The sequence below is a fragment of the Ctenocephalides felis genome, unplaced genomic scaffold (assembly GCF_003426905.1).
Source record: "Ctenocephalides felis isolate EL2017-DRISC unplaced genomic scaffold, ASM342690v1 CF-g0.4_SCAFFOLD_03570, whole genome shotgun sequence".
Classification (NCBI taxonomy): Eukaryota; Metazoa; Arthropoda; class Insecta; order Siphonaptera; family Pulicidae; genus Ctenocephalides; species Ctenocephalides felis.
Genome location: NW_020539724.1, coordinates 2,549,894 through 2,574,192, shown reverse-complemented (window position 1 = coordinate 2,574,192; position 24,299 = coordinate 2,549,894). Strand labels below are relative to the sequence as shown.

The window sequence follows — 24,299 nt, the reverse complement described above, 5'->3', positions numbered from 1 at the left end:
ATCGGCTTAAAAATCCTCTTTATGTTATAATTTGAAAATCAATCTTAAATCATAATTATTATTATTATTTTTAAATGAAGAAAGCAACTTATTTCCATGTATTACAATAATAATTGTGCATATAAAACATATTTCTCTAACCAAAAATTAGCTCATATCTACTAGCTATCTTTTTAGTTCTGAAATTGCTTGATTCCTCAGAAATCCAATACACCATACTACTACTGAATGAATATGTGTGACTGATATTGAGTTTCAGAGTTAGTTTTGATTTAATTTTAATGATAGCATTGAATTTGTTAATATTTAAAATAACAAAGTCATGATTCGAATTTTAAGCACGAGAAGCATAAAAATCCTCTACGAAAAATCTTTAAGTGCATTAAATTCCATTTAAAAGCTTTAATCCTTTCTTCTACCAATTGATATCAATATTCATTTTGTTCCTCTCGTATAAAATAATCTTTTTCCTTCTTCCTTAATTATTCCTGGGTATTAATCACATGCAATGAAGCTAAAACTTGCACAAGCACTATTTTTGATTCTAAGTTCATCTACTCCTTAGTTATACAAGTCTATTAAAATATAAATATTATTTACACATATTATATATTTAATCAGTTAAGAATAAATAATAAAAAATTATCTACTTACCTTTATTAATTGTAAGCTACACAAGGTGCACGAGTTATATTACCAAACCCCAAAATATATGGTATTAAACACAACTAAGAATTACTAAGAACGTGAGTTTACATTTACTTTTGGTGGTGCATAAAAAATTATTTGAAATTTTAACATTTATAGACAACGGAATGAGATTTCATGAGCAATTCGTTAAAGTTATTTCACACTAATACATATTTTGAATGAAAACCTTGAATATGTAAGTAACTATTGCAAATCAAGTTCTTCATACAAATTTTGAACTAGTAAGAAATGATTGAAACAAATTGATGACATACTGTTTCATTTTATGTAAAATCAATAACCATTTATTAAAAATACACATTTTAATATTAAATACTTGACAAGATATAAACTCGTAAGATCAAACTACACAAGTAATTTTAATTTAGATAAAAATATCTATTTAAAATCTGAGAGTGTCACTTACAAGCACCCGAACCCAAAGAATATATTGCGTTGAGACGTGTTCATCACTAGATCGGTTATTAATTAATTATTGGTTCAGGAATTAATACAAAAACAAACTTTTAATCTACATAGTTTAATACAATACTAGGATACATATTTCTAAAGAAGTCTATATAAAGATCAACACAAAGATGAAATACTTTATTTTACGCAAGTCATGCAGAAAAGATATACTTTATTATCTGCTATCTTACTTAGTACATATAGTGAATTTAAGAGTTAATTTACATGCAATATCAAATGATGTTTGTGATACAAATCGAAAATTAATAATAACCATGCTTCTATAGCTTTTTCCATTCTGAGCTTATTTCTACAAGTTACTGCACACAGTAACATCTGTTAATCAATAGAATGAAAATTAAGATGTACAAAACAGAAAAAGCCAGTCGTTATTAAGAATCAGTTCAAAAGAAACAATATTGTATATTTTGGTTTCAATTTTTGATTTTGCATAATACATTTGTTTATAATTATCCATAATAATAATAATTATAATAATATATTTTATATTATTATATAATTAAATATAAAAATAGGGAAACCTTTAAAGATTAACAGTTTATTGCTTTTCAGATAGATTTCTTTAATAATTCATTTATGAAGATGAATCAACCATTTACAAGTATTGTCAATGTCAGATGTGACGAGATGGTTTACATGCATTGCTCTAGATAAACAAATTAACAGAGATAAAACCAAGCTCATCCATAACACATTTGCTATGAATATAATAATTGCAAGTTATTATCTCGTCGACTTGTATAAATTTGTCATCAAGAGCATATCATGTGTGAAATCCATAACTCACGTCTGAACATATTAGAACCGGGCAGCTAATGTATTAAGTATATTCTTTGAAAATGGTAAATCTGGCAGAATACACCACCTTTCATATAATATTGTGTTCTTTTTACCTCAAAAAGAGCGTGTACGTAGGAATTATTATAAGATATATCTAGCTTTGTTAATACCAATCAGTGCTGCAGATTGAAAATTCAGCATCTACTTGCTAAAGATTTTATAGCTAATAGTAAAACCACATGTGTTCTCTCTACTTATAATAAAAAACACGAAGTATAAATTGCTAAACGAAAATTAAAAATGGCGTTTGAGGTTATACATGAACGCGATGGGCTTTTGCGCAAAATATATGGAAGTATGAGGTTTCAAGTTAATAAATTTAATAAAGGAAGATAATTATAATATTACTTACAGTTATTTGATAGATATTATGTTAGAAAAACTACACTTTATGTCCATTTATCTATGAATTAAACTCCCCTGATCAAACAAACTAGAATTACTTTCTGACAATAAAAACCACTGTGAACTTACTTTCGAGTTTGACGTGACTTGTGGAGCCATCTCTATTCGCCCCGTGAACTAATTTGACCGGTTTATTTGAATGAACAAATATGAAACTACAGTGTTACTTTCACTTGAATATTTGTGATAATCAAAAACTAAAAGCTAGTTACTGGATTATGTTAATAATTAAGGATTCTAAGCATTTCTACATGTGGTTTTACTAAGCGCAGCATCTGATTTACATATTGATATGCTAGTTTTAGTAATAAACACAAAGACAATTAAATCTACCTTCTATCTCTACAATAACATCCTTATTGTGGTGTTTCGATTAATCAATTAAACATTAAAAATGGCAATGTTAAATAGACATAAATCTGCAAGCCAAATACTAATTTTCGCTTGTAATATAGATTCTATCCATGATCGACTATAGTTATATACCTACATGAAATTTATCGAAGAAATAATAGTTGCAACTGCTATTTGCAATTATAATCAGCATAATTACCCAAACCAATATAAATTATTGCATGTGCTATTAATCAAACTGTTAAAACTCGATGTAAGCCTTTTGTTGAAAAAACTTAATAATTAGAAACTCTTTAGTATTTAGCAAACGAATTTATGTATAAATAACATCGAGCTACTTGATTGTAAAAATCAAACAAATATATAAAGCTTAAAATAGAACCACTGATCTACTCTAAATTCTGTTACTTTCGTGTGACACAAAAAATCATCAAAAGAAGAACACCGAGTGCATAATAAACTAGTGTTAATTGTTTACTTAGCTCAAATGGAGCTCATGAAGGTACAATAATTTTTGTAAGAGATAGAAAACATTAATTTATAAAAAACTATTTCAGTTGTAATTATATTACTCTATTGCAGGTTTTATTTTTAATTATCATTTTTGTTTTCCATCTCTTGGTCTAAAGATACTGCTGTTTACCCATTCTCAAAGATATTAATACTAAGATATATATAAAGAAAAACTTGCAAATGGGGTGATTGAAGCGAAATACATGTACTCTATATAAACATGTTCATCCCAAAAAATAAAAGCTGCCGCGGTTCGAAATAAAATATTCAACACATCCTCTATGTATGCTGATCTAGTTCAAACGTGTATTAGATTCAAGTGTGAATGCCCAATTCTGCTGCTGATGGGTTAATGATGATAGACTTTGATTAAAGATATTATTTACAATAAGTATAAATATGTATACTTTGAATATTATCCAGTTGTTCTTACTGATTTGAGACTTCGTGCATATTCCAAACATTACTTGAATAGTTTGTGACAAAGAATAAAATAAGCGTTTGAACTGTCTGCATTATTAATCTAACAACACTAATATTTTATAAGATCTAGCTACATTAAATATTAGATAAATTAAATGTTAATGTTGTTGCAAATTATTAAATATATAGTATTATTTAGTTTCTTAAGTATCCTCACACACACAGATAACTGTATATGTCGCTCGGTCTCCAACAGAGAATGATTAAGACTAATGAATTGCAACTAATTGCAAAAAATTGCTATAATCTACTGTTACATTCATTATTATAGATAGCAATACAATCTTGTGTGAATGTATTTTCTAATTTTGTATCAACAGGCCTGGAAAATGCAGATAGAGAATTAGAAAATGCATTGAAAAGTTAAGCAGGAAAATCTGATTTTGAATACAAAATCCATAAAACGCTACCTTATGAAGTCATTTTCATAATGTGAATAACGGATATCTCAACCAGGCCTGCTTGTATTTTTCAGATATCTTATAACAATATTGTTATATAAAATATTAATTTATCTCGCTTTATAATCAGTTTTTTGTATTACAGTGTTAGTACACTAAAATGTATAGTTCTAACAGTGAATGTAAAACTACATAGCAAAATGAAAAATAATATAGAAACATTATATTATAATCTACATACTAATTTTACATGTAATATTTTAAATATGTATACATTCTATATATTTATATACCTACAAAATAGTTACCATTAAAACTAGACTGCTAATAAAAAATAAATACTATTTAAAACTAATTGACATAGTGGATTCATTTCCCAACAAGACAGATGTGTGATTAAAGACAGGTGGTAAAAGTGCAGAAAATAAACTAAACCAAGAAAATAAATTTAATAAAGATTATGAACAGAAAATTAGAAGGCTCACTTGGTTCACTCCTAGAATCCTGTTATGAGAGTGATATTTTGAGTGATGAATGGCTACAACGAAATAAATTATTGAGAGCATAACAAAAGCTTTAAATGATGTAATATATAGATTGTTGTAATGGTGTACAAGCAACCCTCCGATAATGCGGAACTCCTATAACGCGGTGTTCGTTCAACAGCCCATGAATTCCTTTCGCGCAACATATGAAGGACTCTAGTAGCAAATATTGTTGTAAAAGGTTTTAATACAGCTTTTTTTATCAAATATTTCATATTTTACAATATGTTTATTTAAACATCAGTTTAAGTAGTGTTAGAGCTCTTTCATAAAACGTTAGATTAAAAAAATCTGGTTGAAAAATAGTTTTATGGTTAAGCTTTTGTTTTATTTTTTATCATATCTTTAAACAAGCTCTTCAATTTAATAAGAAAAATCTCTTGCGATTACTATAACTTACCCTATGGAAAGTTAAAAAAAAAATGTTTATCATATCTTCATATGAACCCTCCGTAAAAACAAAATCTTATTTAACGTGTCTTCTGTATTCATTGGTCTTCTTATATCGCTGTACAAATACTGTAAACTGTATGAATTCTAGACTTTTTTATATCGCGGTTCCCATATTACGCGTTCCTTCGTAATACAAATTACCTTAGATTGTACTGATCCGAGTTTCATATAGCACGGTTTGTATAGTGCACGGTAAGCAATCGCCGCGTTATCAGAGGGTTGCGTAATTTGCTTTCAGATTACGCTCCTGTCGTAGCTGGCACTATCTAAAAAATGATCAACTGCATTCTCAGTACTTCGATACATTAATTCAAAATGTAGCTGATCATCGCAATAAGGTGATTAAAAAGTTTAAAATATCTCTATGAAATTTTCATAAATAGTTTTATTGAGTTCTTTTTAAAAAAAAACTCACTCGGATTTTCATAATAGTACTGTACAATAGCTATCAGATAGAAGTCACGATATAACTAAATATCGTTTAATTTAATAAAATGTATAAAGTTAATTTTATACATTTCAACAAGTCTATCTAAAACAATTCTATCTAGAATTTGGTCCGAACTGATGCGTATGCAGTATTTCAAAATAGATTTGGAGCTTCTAAGTATCTTGAATCGGCTTATAGATTCACAATCGGATTGGACCCTCAATCTCTATATAGTTTATACAAAGCTACTCAAATTGCTTTGTTCAGAATACACTAATTAGATCGATAATTGAGTAATTAATATCATCAACTACATATACGCCTAAATTTGCAATTGGGGTAAAATGACTTAGGCAAATAAAATTTACCATGTACCAGCTACAAACAGTTTATCCCTACAAATCCTCCAAGAAAATCACGAACAAAAATCTATCTTTTAGCCTTAATCTAAAATTTAAATATTAACAGGAAAGTATTTTTGGGAGAGAATAAACCCACAAGTCTTACTTTAAGTCCTTATATATATTTTAAGATCACGCAGGAATGTATAGAGCCGAAATATTATTTTTTACCTATGTGTACGGTAACAAGTTTGCTGAAATAAGTACAATGCCGATAAAACGTTTTAATTTCCCTTTAATAATATTAAAATATTAAAAAATGAAGTCATCACGGTAAAAGTATCAACTTATTTGCAAAAGTCGTTTGTCAATTTTTGGGATTAATGAATGTGTCCTAAATAAAATGTTTGATCCAAATATTTCGGCATACCTACTCTTATAGACGTCGCTCGTCTGCAAAATATTTAATATATTATATTGTCATTCAATGATATGAAATAAAATAATATTAGTATTGATACTTATTGCTTCTCATATGATATGAATGTATAATACTCACATAATAACAAACTCCACAGAAGCATATTTCATAAAATCTTTGCAAAACAAGAAAACAACAATCGCACGGCACAAAATATTAATATTTGTCAATTCTATTTTCACAGCAGTATGAATAATAACTTGATTCATTGTTATCGTATTTCTATTAAAGTATCTTTTCATCATAGTTTATTTGCAAGGTGAAGAATCGCAGTGAAACAATGTACTTACATATGACTAGATATCACGAAATTAACGAAATTGGTATTTTTGTGCAATTTTATTAACAGTGTTCAAAAAGATATTAATCTTGCAGTCCAGCGTTTCATACTCATAATTTAAAAATATTAGTGTTTTGCATAATCGAGTTAAGTTTTGCAGAAACAATTATTAAAACTATTCAACGATGGGCAAGAAATTTTGGCATTTCTAATAATAAACTAAATAAAACTAAACAACTGCGTCGAAATCATGAGTGATATAACACAAAATATAATCTTATTTATGTATGTTTATTAATACTATACGTAAAAGTAATACTGATTATTGCAAGTTATTGCTCATAGCTTGGCCTAAAAGAACATTTAACATTGCAAACGAGCCTCGCTTAAAAAACGATATTCGACTCCGAGATTCGTCAACGTCAGAGTGAAGAATGATGAATTTAATTTAAATCCTAAATGCATATCCTATCTACACGGAACACCAGATGATTTAAGTTAGAAACGATAGTGTATGTCGTGTCAATGTCAAATATGAAAATTCGTCAGGACAATGATCAGATGCAAACTTTCAGGTATACGGAAATAACTTCAAGCACATCAAAAGCAAACGGCATCCTTAAAATACAAATTTATATCTGATATTTCGGCTCACAATGAAATCACCAAGTGTTTAATCTATTGGTACAACGATTCACAGACTAAAAATTACGTCTTAGCAGCTCATATAGAATTTGAATCACATACAATTAGAGGTATCTACAATTAATTACTAACTTTTGCATCTCACCAAAATCCTACACAGTAAAGATTTACACTGGGGAAGTTAACTACAAGGGACATACACAGGCACGAAACGAGTTTGTTTGCTTTTTTTAATTCCTGCACGGGGACGTACAGAGAATGAGAAAAAGTAAACGTATTATGGAAGTCCTGAGGGCTGGCACCTACAAAATCAGCCCCCTTCATTACGCGCTGAATTCAAATCAACAGCAAGGATATCATCCGAGAGTTGATTTTCTAGCATCGCAATCGCACACGATTCACACGTACATACCCATACCGTACATTGAGCCCCAGTCGACGCCCTGGAAACTGGACATGTCGACGTTGGATAAGCTGTAGCCCTGGTAAGGTGCTGCAGCCACGGGCGGCGCCAGAGCCGCTGGACAGGTTGCAGCAGGTGTCGATGCGGGAGCGGCAACGGCGGTTGGAATCGGGTAAGGTGTATACCTGTACCCTGCCAGGGCGGGATACGCGCTGAATAGTTTACCATAAGCCGCATTCTGAACTTGTTGGGCTGCGGCTACTTGTGCTTGCACCTGGGCTTGTGCCACAGCTAAGGGTGCAGCTCCTGCAACTAGTCCATTCGTGGCAGCCATACGCACGCCGAGTCCTCCAAGTACCAACCGTTTATCTAAGTACTGAGCTGCAGCAGTAGCTGCTGCTGGTTGGACAGCTTCTTTGGGCTGTGCCTTTTTGCATTCGACTTTTTTGTTTTCTATTGTATGGAAATGTATTTCACAAACTCTGTCTACTACATCTTCGTTTTCGAAAGTGACAAAGCCAAAGCCACGATGCCGTTTCGTTTGCTGATCCATCAACATAACCGTTTCTTCAACTTTGCCGAACTGATTGAAATAAGCACGCACGTCTTCCGTGGATGTGTTTTGGCTGACTCCACCGACAAATATTTTCTTAGTTTTATTTGATGTTTTGGGTCGATTTTTCGGAGTGGCATGTTTTGGATCTATCTTCTTACCATCTAATGTGTGAATAGGGACTTTGAGAACGTTGTCTACGCTGTTTGGATCAGCAAATGAGATGAAGCCAAAACCACGACTCCTCTGTAATAATAACTTTTGATAAAATTGACTCAAAACTCAAATTATAGCAATAAGATATTTGGTCAATATAATTTATTTTTAATGATATTGTCATTTGTATCATATGAAAGCAAATGTTTTTGCTATATTTTATGTATCTCAAAGATTTGGTATTTACAATGGAATAGTTACTGAATATATTGACAAATTTGTTATATATGAATTTACCTATATTATAAATTATTATAGACATTAAACTGAACATAGTTCTGTGAGATATGTGGTATTTTCTGTATTACAATTTTAAAAAATTCTCTCATCCCAATTATTCAGTCGTCGCATTGACGGATTACCAATCAATCTTCAAAATTGCACGTTTTAGAAAACTATTTCATTTATCCCCCAAAAGAATAGATTCAGACGACGTAACTCACCTGCGTTATAGGATCTTTCATTATCAACACGTCTGTTATCGTTCCAAACATTCCGAAGTATTCCCTGAGCTTCTCTAGCGATGTCTGCCAGCTGAGGCCTCCCACAAACAGTTTGCCTGGGGCTGGTTCGCTGCCCATGCCTTGGGACTCCTTTGGGGTCGATCGACCCGAAGAGCTGGAATGATTCCCGTTCACAGCCATGTTTCGAGATTCAGTCAGGGTGTAGATGAAATTAGTTCACACTTCGAGTGTGATGTCTGCAGAATTTTGGGCGCAAATATCCAGTGAAAGGAGGAATAATTAACACTTGGATGGTGATCAATATTTTTGCTCTTGGGTAGATGAAGCCTGTTGCTGGCTTCCTGTACTATTGATGATTAGTTATCTGTAAAAATAGCTACTATCAATTTGCTGAACTTAACTTGTTCAAAATAAATAAATATGCATGAATTAAATATAGTTTTACATACTACAAAATATATTTCTTTGTTAAAATATTAGTGGCAACAGAACACACTATCAATAAAAATTATGTTCATGCAAATTTTTTAATGTGTTACATAATTAACCATTAAATACTATTTATCATACAATAAATAGTTATTTGCATACAAAATTTAAACGCAAATTGCAAATTACACATGGAGTGTTGCACATGTTCTAAATCAATATATAATTAACTTTGTTTGAGGTTTATTGATTTATTGGCTTATTTAGCAGAATAATATAATCAAGTAAAAGTTTTTAGTAACAAATACACATGATAATTGCACAACCTGTGAATCTATATATAAACAGCTAGATCAAACATCACGTTCTGAAGATGAATTTAATATTTAATTTATATGAATTTATTATTAATTTATAACTCTCAACTTGTTTGAAAATGTACATAATTTCATTATTATTCATATATGAAATTTCAATGCAATACTAATTAAATATAAACCTGGTGCTATATATTAAATATAGCGCCAATTTATATGAATTAGAAACTTTACTACATTCTCTATAGAACATTGCAAAGTAATTTTCTGCAAAAATATGAAAATTCAATTACAATTTCAATCAAATGAAACAAACAAAAATCACTATAGAGCAATCATAATTCATATTGTTTTTGTGGAATATTATTTTTGCATTCACTCAATTTATAGCTTGTGGAAAATTATATTTATTTGAACATGTTTTATTTTAAAATTAGAATTTGTGGTTTGCACCATATGTGTAGTATTCAGTAGAACAAAAATCTCACCGTTAAAAAAACTAGCAACAATAATTAATATAGTTTTTGTGTAATATTAGTCGCACTTTCACTCACTTTGATTCAGATGCAAAATCATATTTATTTAAGCAAGTTTTTTATTTTAAATAAAATATTGTAATAATGAACAGCAAAAGGTATGACAAGTACTGCTTGTGTAACTACTTTGAAATATTCACTTTAACATCCACATAAAAAGATCTAATTTTCAAAGCAAACAGGCATTTTTCAATAATTGCTCTTAATTTAGACACAAATAAGCAGCAACGATTCTGTTACACCATACATAATAATACATCATGATATATTTCGGAATTCGTTAAAAGCTATTCGACAGTTGAAATCGAGATTTTGAAATAAAATTCCACCATGATAATTTCAGTTGTATAATGCGTTACAAGGTTTTGAGAAATTCAATAATGCTAATGATATTAAATTTATATGAAAATGTTAATTGAGGACCAAAAATCCGTATTTATAGCATAAATACTCATTAAAATAGCTACACATTTTTTTGTTCATTGTCTTAGGGTATGTATTAACTTTTGCAAAATTTGTAAAGTAATTTTTCTCATAAGCATTTATCGAATAGCAGATGATCTTTTATCTATCATAAGCATTCCAAATACCACATCCTAATACTCGTATATATTTCAGTCCCAGTAACATTACATTGTCTTCTTACTGATTAATAACGAACCTATCATTCCTCGCCTTTAGTGTAGTTATATGTATTTTCATTGAAATGTCGTCTCTGACTAATGAGACTAATGGCTCTCGAATATAGGAACACAAATACAATAACAGTTTATGCTAACTGCAATCCCGTGAGTTCTCTTTGTATTATCAATTATTCTCACGTAGAACGTAAATTAAACATAATTACACCATCCGATCCATCCAACCGTCCATCCATCGCATTCTGGAAATAGACACATCCAAGGCGATGGCACTTGGTTGGTAAAGGTAATTATGATTGAGAGGAAGGGATAGAGAAAAATCGTTATTTGCATTATTAGTTATTTACTTCGATGTACCTTGAACTCGAAGAATGGACGATCGAACGCCTAAAATCTATATATTTAAATAAAGTTGTTTTCGGAGTTTTTGTCATGGAAAACTACGCAACTGTGTTTCTTATTTTTGAACAGCAATCAGAACCTGAGTGTTCTATGCTGTTGAGATACAAATTAATAAATAATAATACTAGTTCGTGCAAATATTGTGTTTACATATTGAACCCTGACCCAAAATCCACGTTGGCCTGCCTTATGATCAATTTGTGATAACTCTAAACAAAACTAAACCATTCCTCAGGAACTACTATAGATACTTTTAGCCAGAAGATATACATTTAGCAATAAATTTCAAATCGGACATAATAATTTATTATATCTGCATTATCACTTAAACAGATACAACGAAATACTTTTTCTCTGTTCCCATGTTAGCGCAACAAAGAAACATTTAACATGGCATCATTCCAAAGACTCCACTCGATCAATAAATACGTTATGTATATTTCTGAAATAGAGGAGTTCAGAAATATTATAAAATTAGGACGAGATAATTCGAGAGGTTGTGAATTATTGAACATTCAGAATAAATCAGGAAATGAAAATATATGCTTATAATATCCACCAAGGGCTGACCAAATAGGCTGGTCCTTAGAACTATGAGATTTAAATCAGAGGTCACACCTTCGATTGGCCTTATGTCAAGAAGCAGTGATATCCGTTTTCACTTGGCAATATAGATAGCAATATGTTTCAAAGTTAAAATAGCCCTTACCCTGCACCAATATTCCAATCACGAACCTTAATTTACTTAATTTTTGTTAACAAGAATATACGCAAATATTACATTCCAATTTCCAATATCGATTCATCAAGAAATATTAACGTTTGCTGACATGACCCAATATCATATATGAATATATGGAGCACAAATAAATTAGGCAGATACAACATATTTACATATATGGTAAATATATGGATATATGTGATATACGTTTCCGTCGAGAGTAGTTCTGTTAGAATAATATTGATCATATGTAGGTACATGAATAATGCATTATTTGACAAAGCAAAATAATATAGTATTAAATTCTATTTTAAGATTGGATTAATATGATTCAAATTATTCTGTCACAGGTGTGTAGTAGATGACTAAGGTAAAATTGATATTAGAATAGTATGTAATAAATGGACATTATGAATAGTAATAGTAATAAATGGACAACTCAATTATTCATTTAGAAGATAGGTAAAATTAGTTGTTAGACTTTTTTGATACTACTTTTAGAAGACGATAATATATATAGATATAGGTATAACTTAGATAAGAAAATTGAAATTATTCAGTTTTTTCTCAGAGAGTTTAATACTTGTTCTCTTATCTGGATTAATTTCATGAGCTTTGAGACATACAGTACATTTAGCCCTCAGCCTTATAGTTATCATTTTCAAATATAAAGTATGAAAGTCAAAGTTTTAAGAATAATACTAGCAAAAAATAAAAAAATATCAAGCATGCTTAGTTAAGATGCACATACATTTTGTTTCCTTTTTATGATTGATGAATGCTCATTTCTCGTATATTATTTTTGGATTACATTAGTACTTTTGAGAGTGCATATGTTCAAATGCATTCTTTGTGCTTCAATATGATGATAAAATACTTCAACATCAAAAGCATCAATGCTTTTATAATTTATGGTGGGCTCGCAGCCTGGTTTAATACTTTAAAATATTCATAATAAAATACTCAGCCCGAAAAAAACTCAGAATTATTCTATTTTATTAATTTGTAAGATAAGTTAGCACAAGTTGCTTATTATTTTAACAAATGCTAATAAGTATAATATTATGAAAATAAGTTTTATTTTAATAAGTTTCAAGATGCCACAACTTTCACCTTATTCTTCCGGTTTCGAAATAAGTAAAAAAGTTGGTAGAGTTAATATAAAGTTTATTACAGAACATTCATCATAGTTACATTAACTTCTTGCAAAATTTTCTATAAAGATTATACCAGGTCGTGCGAAAAGTAATTTCCTTTTTCTGACAGAAAAATGAAAATTCACTTTTAAGAGGCAATGTCACTTATAAACGCATTATTATAAGGTGTGAGAGCTGGTATAGCAAGGAGATTGAGTTTGAAAAAGGATAATTTATTCTGGAAAATTATCACAGGTTTTGAATTTTTAAATATGAATCGTAAAACATCATTGTCTTCATATTTTACATTTTTTAAACGTGAAATATGAAGCAGGAGCGGAATTGACGCAATCTCATTTAACCAATAGTAATTTCAAAGGTGGTCAAAGAAGACAATTTATTATATAAGGACCTATATTTCTTGAAAAAATTAAACAATATATAAAGATTGAAATGAATGTACAGTACCAGATTTATTTTACAAATAATACTGTATTTTTAGGTCGACCTAAAAGAAGGTAAAACACATTGTTCAAGTTTGAGTCAGGAAAGTTTAAGGGTGAGAGTTTTTCCGTTGCAATATTTTATCGCACAAATCGTTTGGAACAGTAAACATATTTTTGATTTATTTTTCTAATAAATATAAATATTTTTCCAAAAATATACTATATTTAGAAAAATATTTTGATGCAAAATTATGATGCATATGTCTCTACTCTTAGCCTTATACAGCCATTGCAACGATTTTGAAGTTTTTCTTTCCGAATGTCCCAATATATATATACTATTTTATCTGTTACACATTCCATTACTATTTCTTAAGAAGACATGAAATACCAACAAGATACAACATGTAACTCTTCGAATTTAATCAGCTAATGATGGCAAACTGACCTTTATCTCTCTATCCAAATATTTCGGTAACCCTAACTATATTGTCGAGTTAAAGTGCCTAAACTCGATGATGTGGAGGTTTGCAGTTTTGCATACACCTACTAATAATTGCACCAAACTTTGCTAATGTAATTGCTCTTCAAGTTTTGTAGGAGAAACTCGAGCTCAAAGCAAATACTATGGAGTCTGACCTAATAGTGCGGTCATCTCTTGAAGAGGAAAGGATACCATCAGAATTATAATAAATAAATTCTAAATTATAACTCATTATTTATATTCACATACTATTGATTGTTTGCTTTGTGTTGAACTCACAAGTAACAAATTTAAATATTTTAAAGAATTTTAGTAATGAATCTAAAACAAACCATTCATATTGCAGCCAATCAAAGTTTGGAATTGTTTTAGTAATAAATGTGTGGTACAGAACAACGTCTGTATGGTCTGCTAGTATATATATATATTATATATATATACACACACATATATATATATATATATATATATGTCTTTTATTATATGAGTGTATTATATTATTCGCAAATGAGTGTTTCACAGGTACCTACAACACAACACTAATAGCTTATGAAAGCTCTATAAGTAACCCGGAATTATAATGCACGGCAATTAAGCCCGACACATTGCCGAAACTAATGATTATTATCAAAAAGTGTTCATCGTCCACTAAATTTCACTCCATCATTATACAAAACATGATGGATAAATACAAATTTCCACCAGGCACGTGGACTACTACTAAAATAGTACGAGGGCTGATGAATAGGATATAGATGAATTTCTATCTCCAGTGAAAATCTTTTGAAACTGTAATCTGTTGGTCAGAAACAGATTAGCAAATTGTACAGCCCTCTTATAATTAGGAAATATTTATTATTCTAATTTGGAATTATAAATAGAAATAATTTTAAATAGAAATTAAAAATATTGGATGCTGAGTGTACAACTTTGTTCGAAAAAATATTTTAAAAATTACATTTTTAATCCACACTAATAGAAACTTTACTCACTCATCACTTATTCGGAAATTTGTTGAATATTTATCTTAGCAATTTTTATAGTAATAGTGAGAGAATCTTCACAAGAAACCATTCCATATATCACAAAATTTCAAATTACCTACATGACCCACCAAATCTAAATTTCTGAATACATAATATAAATTTTTAACCAAAATCTCGATCCTTCATCCCGTGAAGGTCTACTATCCTACTGTAGGTCTACTATCCACAACATGTCGTTTAATAAATACAGAATGACTTCATTCGTGGAGCTGATGTCAAGGTTTCGGTCCCTTATCCAATTTAAGCGTTCCCTGAATACGAGGCAAAGGGTGCTTTATACGCAGATAGAAAGGCAAGATCACCTATGATGGGGAAATTCGAGTTACGTTAATTACCAGGGCACAAGGGCCTGTGGTCTCATCGAGAACGATGAATGGATTCCCTAGGAAATTTATAAGAAGCATTTAGTTTGAGTTCTTTGTATGCTGATAGTAGGATATAGTGAAATAGATTTATAGTGTGTAATGGTAATTAAAGAAAATTTGTTATTGATTAATTGGTTCCTAAAGAATAGTTGAATAGGTTGGCTTTAAAGGGTAAAACTTTGTACTTCCAAGGACTATGTCAAAACATGTACATCTAATTAAATTTTTCAAATAAAAACAATTGAATTCAAACGCCATAAATAAAATGATAATCATAAAATGTTATAATTGAATAAGGTGAAACATTCTTAAATTTTCAAATCTATGCTTTTTCATTTTGGTATATTTGTCTTAATATAGGATAGGGCGAGACACCTAGGTCCAATTAGACTTTAAGCAATTATACTGTGAAAACCAAACTAATTATATCACAATAAATTACCCATATTAAAAAGACAACTATCTGACTATGTTCAGTAAAATTCTCAGCCAATTCATCATTGTATAAATGTCTTCTTGCTGTTTCTTAAAAATTTGTCAACTACTGTATTTGTACTTTATACCCCATAGGCTGGGTAAGAAGGCAAACAGATAAAATGTCAGGCAAACAGATAATATGTCTTATTTTCAATATTAAAGAGATTTTAGGAAATAATAGCTACCTTATTCAACAAAAACAAAATTTAATTTTTTACAGAGATAACACTGTTTACGACCAGAATAGTACGAATAAGTATTTATTCATTTTATCACCTGTTCAAACAACTTACATTAATTTAATTTAATTTTTTAGTTAATATTTTCTATTATTTACACCATTGACGGAGTGAGGATTCAGATGATTGGTCGGACACCGACGATCGTTGGTGGGGCAGAAGACAGTATTTTGAACGACTTGTAACGGATAACACATAATGCTAATTTAGGTTTCCATATTTTAAATTATAACACACTGATAATGAGACAAACCTAGTCTCGAAACGTTTGTGAAAATTATTATTTAATAAATCAGTGCATTTATATATATATATATACATATATATATATATATATATATATATATATATATATAAATGTGTGTGTGTGCGTGAGATAGGTAGCTTTTACCTTTTATCGACTTTTCCAAAAACTTTCTACCCTGACATTATCATTTAAGCGTTCTCAAAAATCACAAATCATCCCTATCTTGAGTTTTCGCGAATGTTATTCGGCATCACGCAGAGTTGAGTATATTATGTCTGCATATCATATTCGTTATCACGCGTACACTAACCGCTAAAGGTAATGCCATTACCATACTTATTCTATTACGCCCCCGCAAGGGTGCTCCTCTTTGCAGAACCCCCGAAAGGAACCCTAACAAACCCTTATTCGATACACATGATATTGAAAATTGAATGTCAACATGGGAAGAATACATGGATAAAGGGTGAGAGGGGGAGGAACATTACAAGTAGCTTCCTTTGTATAGATAAATTACAATTACAATAGATGGGAATCTTGTATAGGTAAGTGTTGTTGAAATATTAATATCGATTTGGATTGGATGAGAGGAATTCATAGGTAGTCCTATGGAACAACAACATTATAATACTCTTCCTTATAAAAACTGTTTTTTTATTGTATCTTTAAATAGCATTTGTTATTCTAAAATCCTGGCATCTTTCTCCCTTATGACCCTATTTCAAAATCAGTATAGTTTAGCTGTTATCACGACTGTCACTACCGTACCCAGGCTTCCCTTCTAGTTGTTTTCAGCGTAACCTTTTATGTAGTTAAAAGGATTCAATAAGGATTGTATTTCTCATTTAGTCAAGCAAGGTCAAAATAAATTTTATCAGTTGTCATGAGAAATATGGTCCAAGTTTCAAATGACTTCTGCGAAAAAATAAATACTCCGAACTAAATCTATAAAGTTGAATCATCCAAGAATATCTGTCGGTGGTAACCCTAGATCACAAGGAAAACCTACTTCATTATAATAAAAAACATAACACGAAGTCTCGATAAGGCCGATAAGACAAAAGGCTTCTTAGGAATGTAATGGAAACCGAACACCAAATCTGGCTGTATCAAACTATAAACAGAACTTTGAAATATATATATATATATATATATATATAAATATAGGAATATATGATACCTATAAGATTAAAGGATCAAATCGTAATACGAGAACAGTAACAAATTCGTACACAAAAGTTCCTACAGTTTTTATTATCGAGAAATGTACACCAAGAGATAACGTCCTATGAGGTGGCGCGATATGTTTTATAATAAATTTTAAAGCAACAAATATAAAAAACAAGAATGTTAGTCAAAACAATGAAAATGCATCAAAGTCCGGAATGATATATATATAAATATACCTTTCAAAATTATTCGACATGATTTCTTTGATCAATTGGTTATAGTTGTCTTGCAAATTCAAATTCTTATTGAATAAATAGATGATTAACTTGATTATTTAGTAAAATATACTATATTGAATTTTCATCTACATATACCCATCGTTTAAGTGTGTGTCGTTGAATAGCCGAAATTTTATCGTTACAATTTCAAAAGTCTAAATTCTATATTTAAATTCTCAATGGTAAAGTCAATTATTTACTCAAATCGAGTAGCTTCATTATAAATTCATCGAGGATATGATACCAATTTCAACGTTCTTAGAGGCATTATTTCGCATTATAGATGTATTATATAATATATAAGATTCAAAAAAATAATATATATTTTTCATATTAGTCACGCAGGGTATTTTTCGGTATACAGAAAAACAGGCAAAGCAATAAATTTGTAAAATTTTGTTTATAGTTTCTACTAAAAAAATTTTAAAAAATGCCAACAAAAATCATTTTTAATTATCCAACTCGCGTTACACAAAACAACTGAATAATTCACGAACCTTTACACAAACTGTTCTATCCGGAACACAAAAAGCTGCATCAGTGTACCCCAGCACAGAACACATAACCAGAGCAAATTATTCACAGTCCGTGTACAGTTCACAAAAAAAACTACGTAATTTTCTACTGAAGCTTTACACGCTATAACTACACCTGCCGAGCTACCTGTATCGCCGTTTCTCCCACCCGCCGGTTGGAGGACGGGGGATCGAGGCCGTGTGTTTCAGGGCGGTGAGTAATTCGAGGCATCACGTTCCATAGAAGCACTAAAAAGGATTCCGTAGCTACTAATGTAAGTATGCGAGCATTGTGTAGTTTCTTTTCTCCGAAGGAACTTAGCAGGATAATCCGTCATGTGACGGATATTAAGTTGATATACCGACGGTGGAGAAGGAATTGCTATACGATTCGTTTAATTTTCTTCGTCTACGATGTGCTTTGGTTTGTAGAAAAAATGAAACATGGCACCAGAGATTTGGTAATGTCAAAGGATTATATAAGAATATTATGATGAATGTCTTAGGGTTGAAACAATTAACTAAACTAAACATAACTAATTAAACTTAGGGGTATTCTGGTCCAGAAGCATAAATATTAAACGAATTTTGAAAGGCTGTGAAGAAAAATGCAAAGTGATATTTTTACTATATTTTGTTACACGATATTAAATAACGCCTTGAGAATATAACTATAATAAAAATCAGAAATAGCCATACAGTTTATATTCTAGAAGGAATTAAAGAGGGGGATTTCAACAAATTGGCATCTGACCATACCCACGATTTTAGCTTTCCAAATAATCCGAAGAAGCAAAAGGTTATATATTATTATTCTGAAATAATGTCACTATCGTATGAACTAGACTAAAATAATTCTCATGAAATGGCGGCTGCCTGAAGAAAAAATATTTGTATAACAATTTTCAAAAAAATAAAATAAAATCATAATTTATACTGAAAAGAATTCTTTAAAAAAGACCAAAATACCCCCTTATTTTTTGCTTTGTGCTGCGAATAGCTCAATCAGTATCGTGCCCGACTCCTTGGCAGTGACATATAACTTGGAATGTTGAGTTAAAATGTAATAGAATTTGAATTGTTGTTTTGAAATTGCATAAAAATAGAAGTAAGAAGTAAAATTTCACATTAGTTCATTTCAAATTATATTGAATTTGAATAAAATTAGAAGTAGGAAGAAAAACCAAGATTAGAATATGAGAGTCTTAAATATAACTAAATAAAACGAAGGCTTTTGTCGAATTTCCTAGTAGAAAATGAATATTTGTAAATCTAAAGACATTTGTTTATCAAGCTATTCCTACATAAATATATAAGATTCTATAATCCGAAAGTCTAAATAGAACATTAACCTTACATTTCTTGTACTATTTATATCTCCTCCTGAAAACCAATATTTTTTACCAACATGATTTGTAAAATAGCAAATTGAATCTTGAAGATAATTTACTTTTATTACTAGTAAAATTTCATTTATTTATTTATCCGCACTATATTTTCGAAAACTGTATAATATAATTGGCCCTATTGGAAATATTTCACTATTATTATTAATTATCTTTTACTATTATTTATAATCCACATAATGACTTATGGATTAGAGGACTTAGAAACACAAACACAATGTAACAAATGCGATATAGAATTAAATTCTTTATAACAAGCTTAAAGCTTTTACACTGAATTGAAACCAGAAAAGCGCAAAACGTAAATAAATAGACATATCCACAACATAACAAGATTAAGGTAAAGTTCTTTGGCTTCGGCAAGCCGACAACTGATTACTGCACGCGCCAGGTTTCATGAATCGTGGGGTTGTTCGAGGCGAGGGATGGGAATATTATTTTTAGAATTTCGATACACCAAATTGGACAAAAAATATTGTTTTTCATTAGTATTTACATTAGAACTGTTATATAAAACTAAGTAAAAAAGATTGGATGAAATAAGATACATTTCAGAGTATTAGAGGTATAACCAGAGTGGTCCAGAGACTAACTTACTATGAGTTGATGAATTTTTATAGAAGGGAAAAAATTCTCATTAAAAGGTGCTGAAAAAATTGTTATCAAAGTAAAATATAAATATATGTTTTTAAAGAGGTGTGTTAAATATATTCTAAAATAATTATTTAATAAAGAAAAAGTGTTTTAGTTGACATAGATCGTAAAACAATATTATATATTTTAGATATACACTTTCAAATGTTAATTTAATTTTCAACTACATTGTATTTTAACTTTGAAAATCATACATATATACATTATTTTCTTTACAAATTGACATAGCATTATAATTTATCTACCACCAACACATCTAGTTATTTATTGCTTAAATGTGTAATAAGTTCATTAATTATAAATGAAATATTCTGAGCATTTTTAAATACAATAAGTATAACGTGTTTTTGTTTCATCTTGATTTACTTATTTAGCATAATAAGTAAATTTTACTTTAATCATTTTTCAAATGGAATAATAATATGTAATGCAAATGTAATAATTAGTAGACAATAATGGCTAAAGATGTATCAATAATATCAAAGTATCGAAAATTGAGCCCTTTTTACCATCCCTTATTGAAACTTCTACCTTTTATATTATTGTAAAATAAATATCGTATAACCATTACTCGCTTCATTTGAAATGAGAAAACGAAACCAATTAGAATGGAAGTTTTATTATATATTACAAGTAAGAGTCGGTTTACAATCAGTTTTTTTAGTTTTTGTATAATAATTTGAAGTAATATAAATACGAGAAATATTATATATAGGTACGTTATTTTCCTCGGCATAATAAGAATAACGATGGTTTTGATGTAATTTAATCATCCAGAAAAAACATATCGATATTAAATTGCTTGAATAAGAAAAACAACTATTATTAGATTTGCGGGGTTTGAAATGTCTAGTACTTTGAATAAGAATACCATTCATAATGTTCTCACTTTATATTTTTATATAAAAATTCAATCCGGAGTTGATAAATTTCTTTACTAGTAGAATTAAATGAAATACTAGTAAATTACCAAAATCTAGTCAGAACGATCCCCAACAAATATCTTTTAAACATCTTCTTTACGCTTATTTGCTAATTATATAAAAAACGGTTTGGCCGGTCATCTCACAAAACTAACCAACGCAAATCTTTATTGAAGTACATGAAATAGCTTTTAAATTTTAGAAATCGATGTTAAAAGATCAAGTTTTGGCTCAAATATACATTCACACATATCTACAATTTTCCAATTTTGAATTCAAATGACTCGAAACGTAGAGGTGTAAACTTCTAATTGGCAAGTCTGATTTTCTGGCGAAAAACTTGAGTTTTCAACAAGTCAGAAAATGTCTAAAGAACTACTTTTGATTATTATTATTAGAACTAACAAACCTATAAACAAACAAGATGTTGTAATATAATAAATATACAAATTGTGATAATTTACTAAATTTACCATGATAAAGAACTGCCCAACCAGAAGTAACAAACTTTCAAGCACCATTTGAGTCACAAAGTTTAGTCCATACACACAGTCGATTTTATTTACTGACTAAACAAAACTTAATTTCTAATATCGCGATACGCTATCATATCCTTTACAAACTTGGAACAATGTCAAAGGATTCCATCGGAGCGAAGTCCTGTCCTCGGCAGAACTACGGAACCATCTATCTATCATAATCCGGCCGAAATACAGAAGAGCCTGTTCCTATCAGAAATGATAACACGACTTCTATTCGGTGCGGGTTGGATTTCGGATCTCGATAAACAAACACAGAAATGTCAACGAGGATCACGTCGGGTAAGATTAATAGTTTTGCGAAATACATCAGTTTTGATACGAATATGGGTAATGTACTGGAAATTCTTTTATTTCGGAGAATAACTTCTGTTTTTATATGTTTCGGGTAAGGACAGGACAAGTTTATTATGATGGAATAGTGAATTATGGATGGATACGATGTTGTATTCAAATATAAGAGGCTGTTTTCCTAACAAGCTACATGGAGTATCAGAGAGGTAGGAAATAAAAAACCAAGTCCTTGGACAGTATAAAAAAATGTGAAAGGTTAAAATAAACAATTAACAATTATAGTAAATAATTTTATTACCAAATTTTTTACCAAATCACTTTGTCAAGAACCACTATCAGCTTAAATTCAAATCCGAGATGTTAGTACTGGTAGTTATATCCGAGCGAAATCAATTCCCTTAATCCTCTACAAGTAGACGATGTTCTCATCATTGAAATAGTCCAGTAAAGAAGTACTTATGCATATATAATGTCCTTATGCAGATTTCGCATTGAAGAACTTCACCAAAGTTCTAAGTTTCGCTTAAAAGCTCATAATTTTCAAACAGCGTGAGATAATTTTTTTTTCTCAAATTTTTCAGGTCGGTTAGGGTTCCATATTATCACCCTGTTTTGGCTTACCTAAGGTCTGGGACACCCTGTATACCACATTTGTTGTTATTGAAAGAGTAATTTAAGAAATTATCATACAATTATTTTAGCTATTAATATTTTTATTTTAATTATTATAACTTTTTATTAACTTTGATCGATCAAAATCTGCAGATATCTTAAGACACAAAATTATTGAGTAAAAAATAGAAAAATAAGTTAAACAAAACCTCAATAATTGCCACATAAGAAAAATATTAGTTAAAGGGAAATAAATAATAATTAGTTTGAAAACCTAGAAGTATTATTTATAATTAATGATCGAAAATCGTCTCTCCATAATAATTTCGTTGGCGCGAATATCAAATCCATATATCTAAAAGAAAACAAGTCACATTTATTATAATTGAAGAATATTATTAAATTTTCCGAAACGTTATGAAATATGTCTGAAGTTGAGAGATAGATAAGCTCTTCGAAAGTTTTATATCTTTCTACCGGAGGGAAAATGCGAATAAGTTTTATTGCGATTCCGCAATAGAACTTGCAAAATTCACCTTGGAAAATGATTCATATTTTGTATTGAAATATGCCATGAAATAAATCGAATAATGGAATCGAATTAATTTTATACGTGTTTTTATATGCTAAAAATTAATTAGTTCTGATTCAAATACTGATATATTGTTAGTACTGATACAAATGGATATATTGTACGATCACTTCGAAAATTTCGGCAAATTTATTTTACTTGTTTGTTACATTAATTAAATAATTTTGAAATGAATTTAAATATTAATTATAATCACATCAGTAAACAATTATATTTGCATAATTAAAAATAGTTCTGAGGGTTGATCAAAGCTTATATACGTAAATTGATGTATAATAAAATTCAATCAAATTAGTTTGTAGTGTATTAAACCTGATGCATTAACATATAATAAATATTATTTTATTAGACAAATGTTCAAATTACCATTTAATTTACTTTTCTCCCAGCTAACAAGTAAACTAAAAAAATTATTACTAGTGCCACAACTGTACCCAGTCTCCTCTACATTGTTCTGTAGTTTTTCCAACTTTCACTAAACCATTTGATATATAATAGGTAAATAAGATGTTATTAAAAGTTACTCAATTAGAGAAACACTCCCAAGTTTTAATACTATACAAATCATTACATTCCACTTATTTATTTCCCTTAATGCTACAGAAAACTGTTTATATTTAATCATAACTTTCCTGACATCATTAAAGTACATCTTAAGATGATTGAAAATTTCTTCCGTCTTCCTATAATAGGAAACTCTATAAAAATACCATATCATCTTGCATCAGCGTTATAAAATTAGTAAGTAAAAGAAAACTTGATCCATTATAAAAGTAAACACACACTGCTCGCAGCATCTGGGTCACTTGAGAAAATTCTCTTAACGGGTTATAAAACATTT

The 24,299-nt window shown here is 29.7% G+C and overlaps 2 protein-coding genes across 2 annotated transcripts in view; both read right to left on the bottom strand.

Annotated features, from left to right (window-relative positions):
* The window catches only part of LOC113383066 (ATP-binding cassette sub-family A member 1), a 49,023-nt gene extending 46,041 nt beyond the window's left edge, over positions 1 to 2,982 (bottom strand). The window contains exon 1 of the mRNA XM_026621316.1: positions 2,375 to 2,982. The gene's annotated coding sequence lies outside the window, so the exon portion shown is untranslated. The remainder of the gene's footprint in view (positions 1 to 2,374) is intronic.
* Positions 2,983 to 7,602: 4,620 nt separating this feature from the next.
* Positions 7,603 to 24,299, bottom strand: part of LOC113382845 (RNA-binding protein Musashi homolog 2) — a 69,631-nt gene continuing 52,934 nt past the window's right edge. Inside the window, exons 2-3 of the mRNA XM_026621092.1 lie at positions 8,969 to 9,353; positions 7,603 to 8,555 (exon numbers count right to left, since the gene is read on the bottom strand). Of these exons, the coding sequence (XP_026476877.1) occupies positions 7,752 to 8,555; positions 8,969 to 9,169 (1,005 nt within the window). The 5' untranslated portion in view covers positions 9,170 to 9,353 and the 3' untranslated portion in view covers positions 7,603 to 7,751. The remainder of the gene's footprint in view (positions 8,556 to 8,968; positions 9,354 to 24,299) is intronic.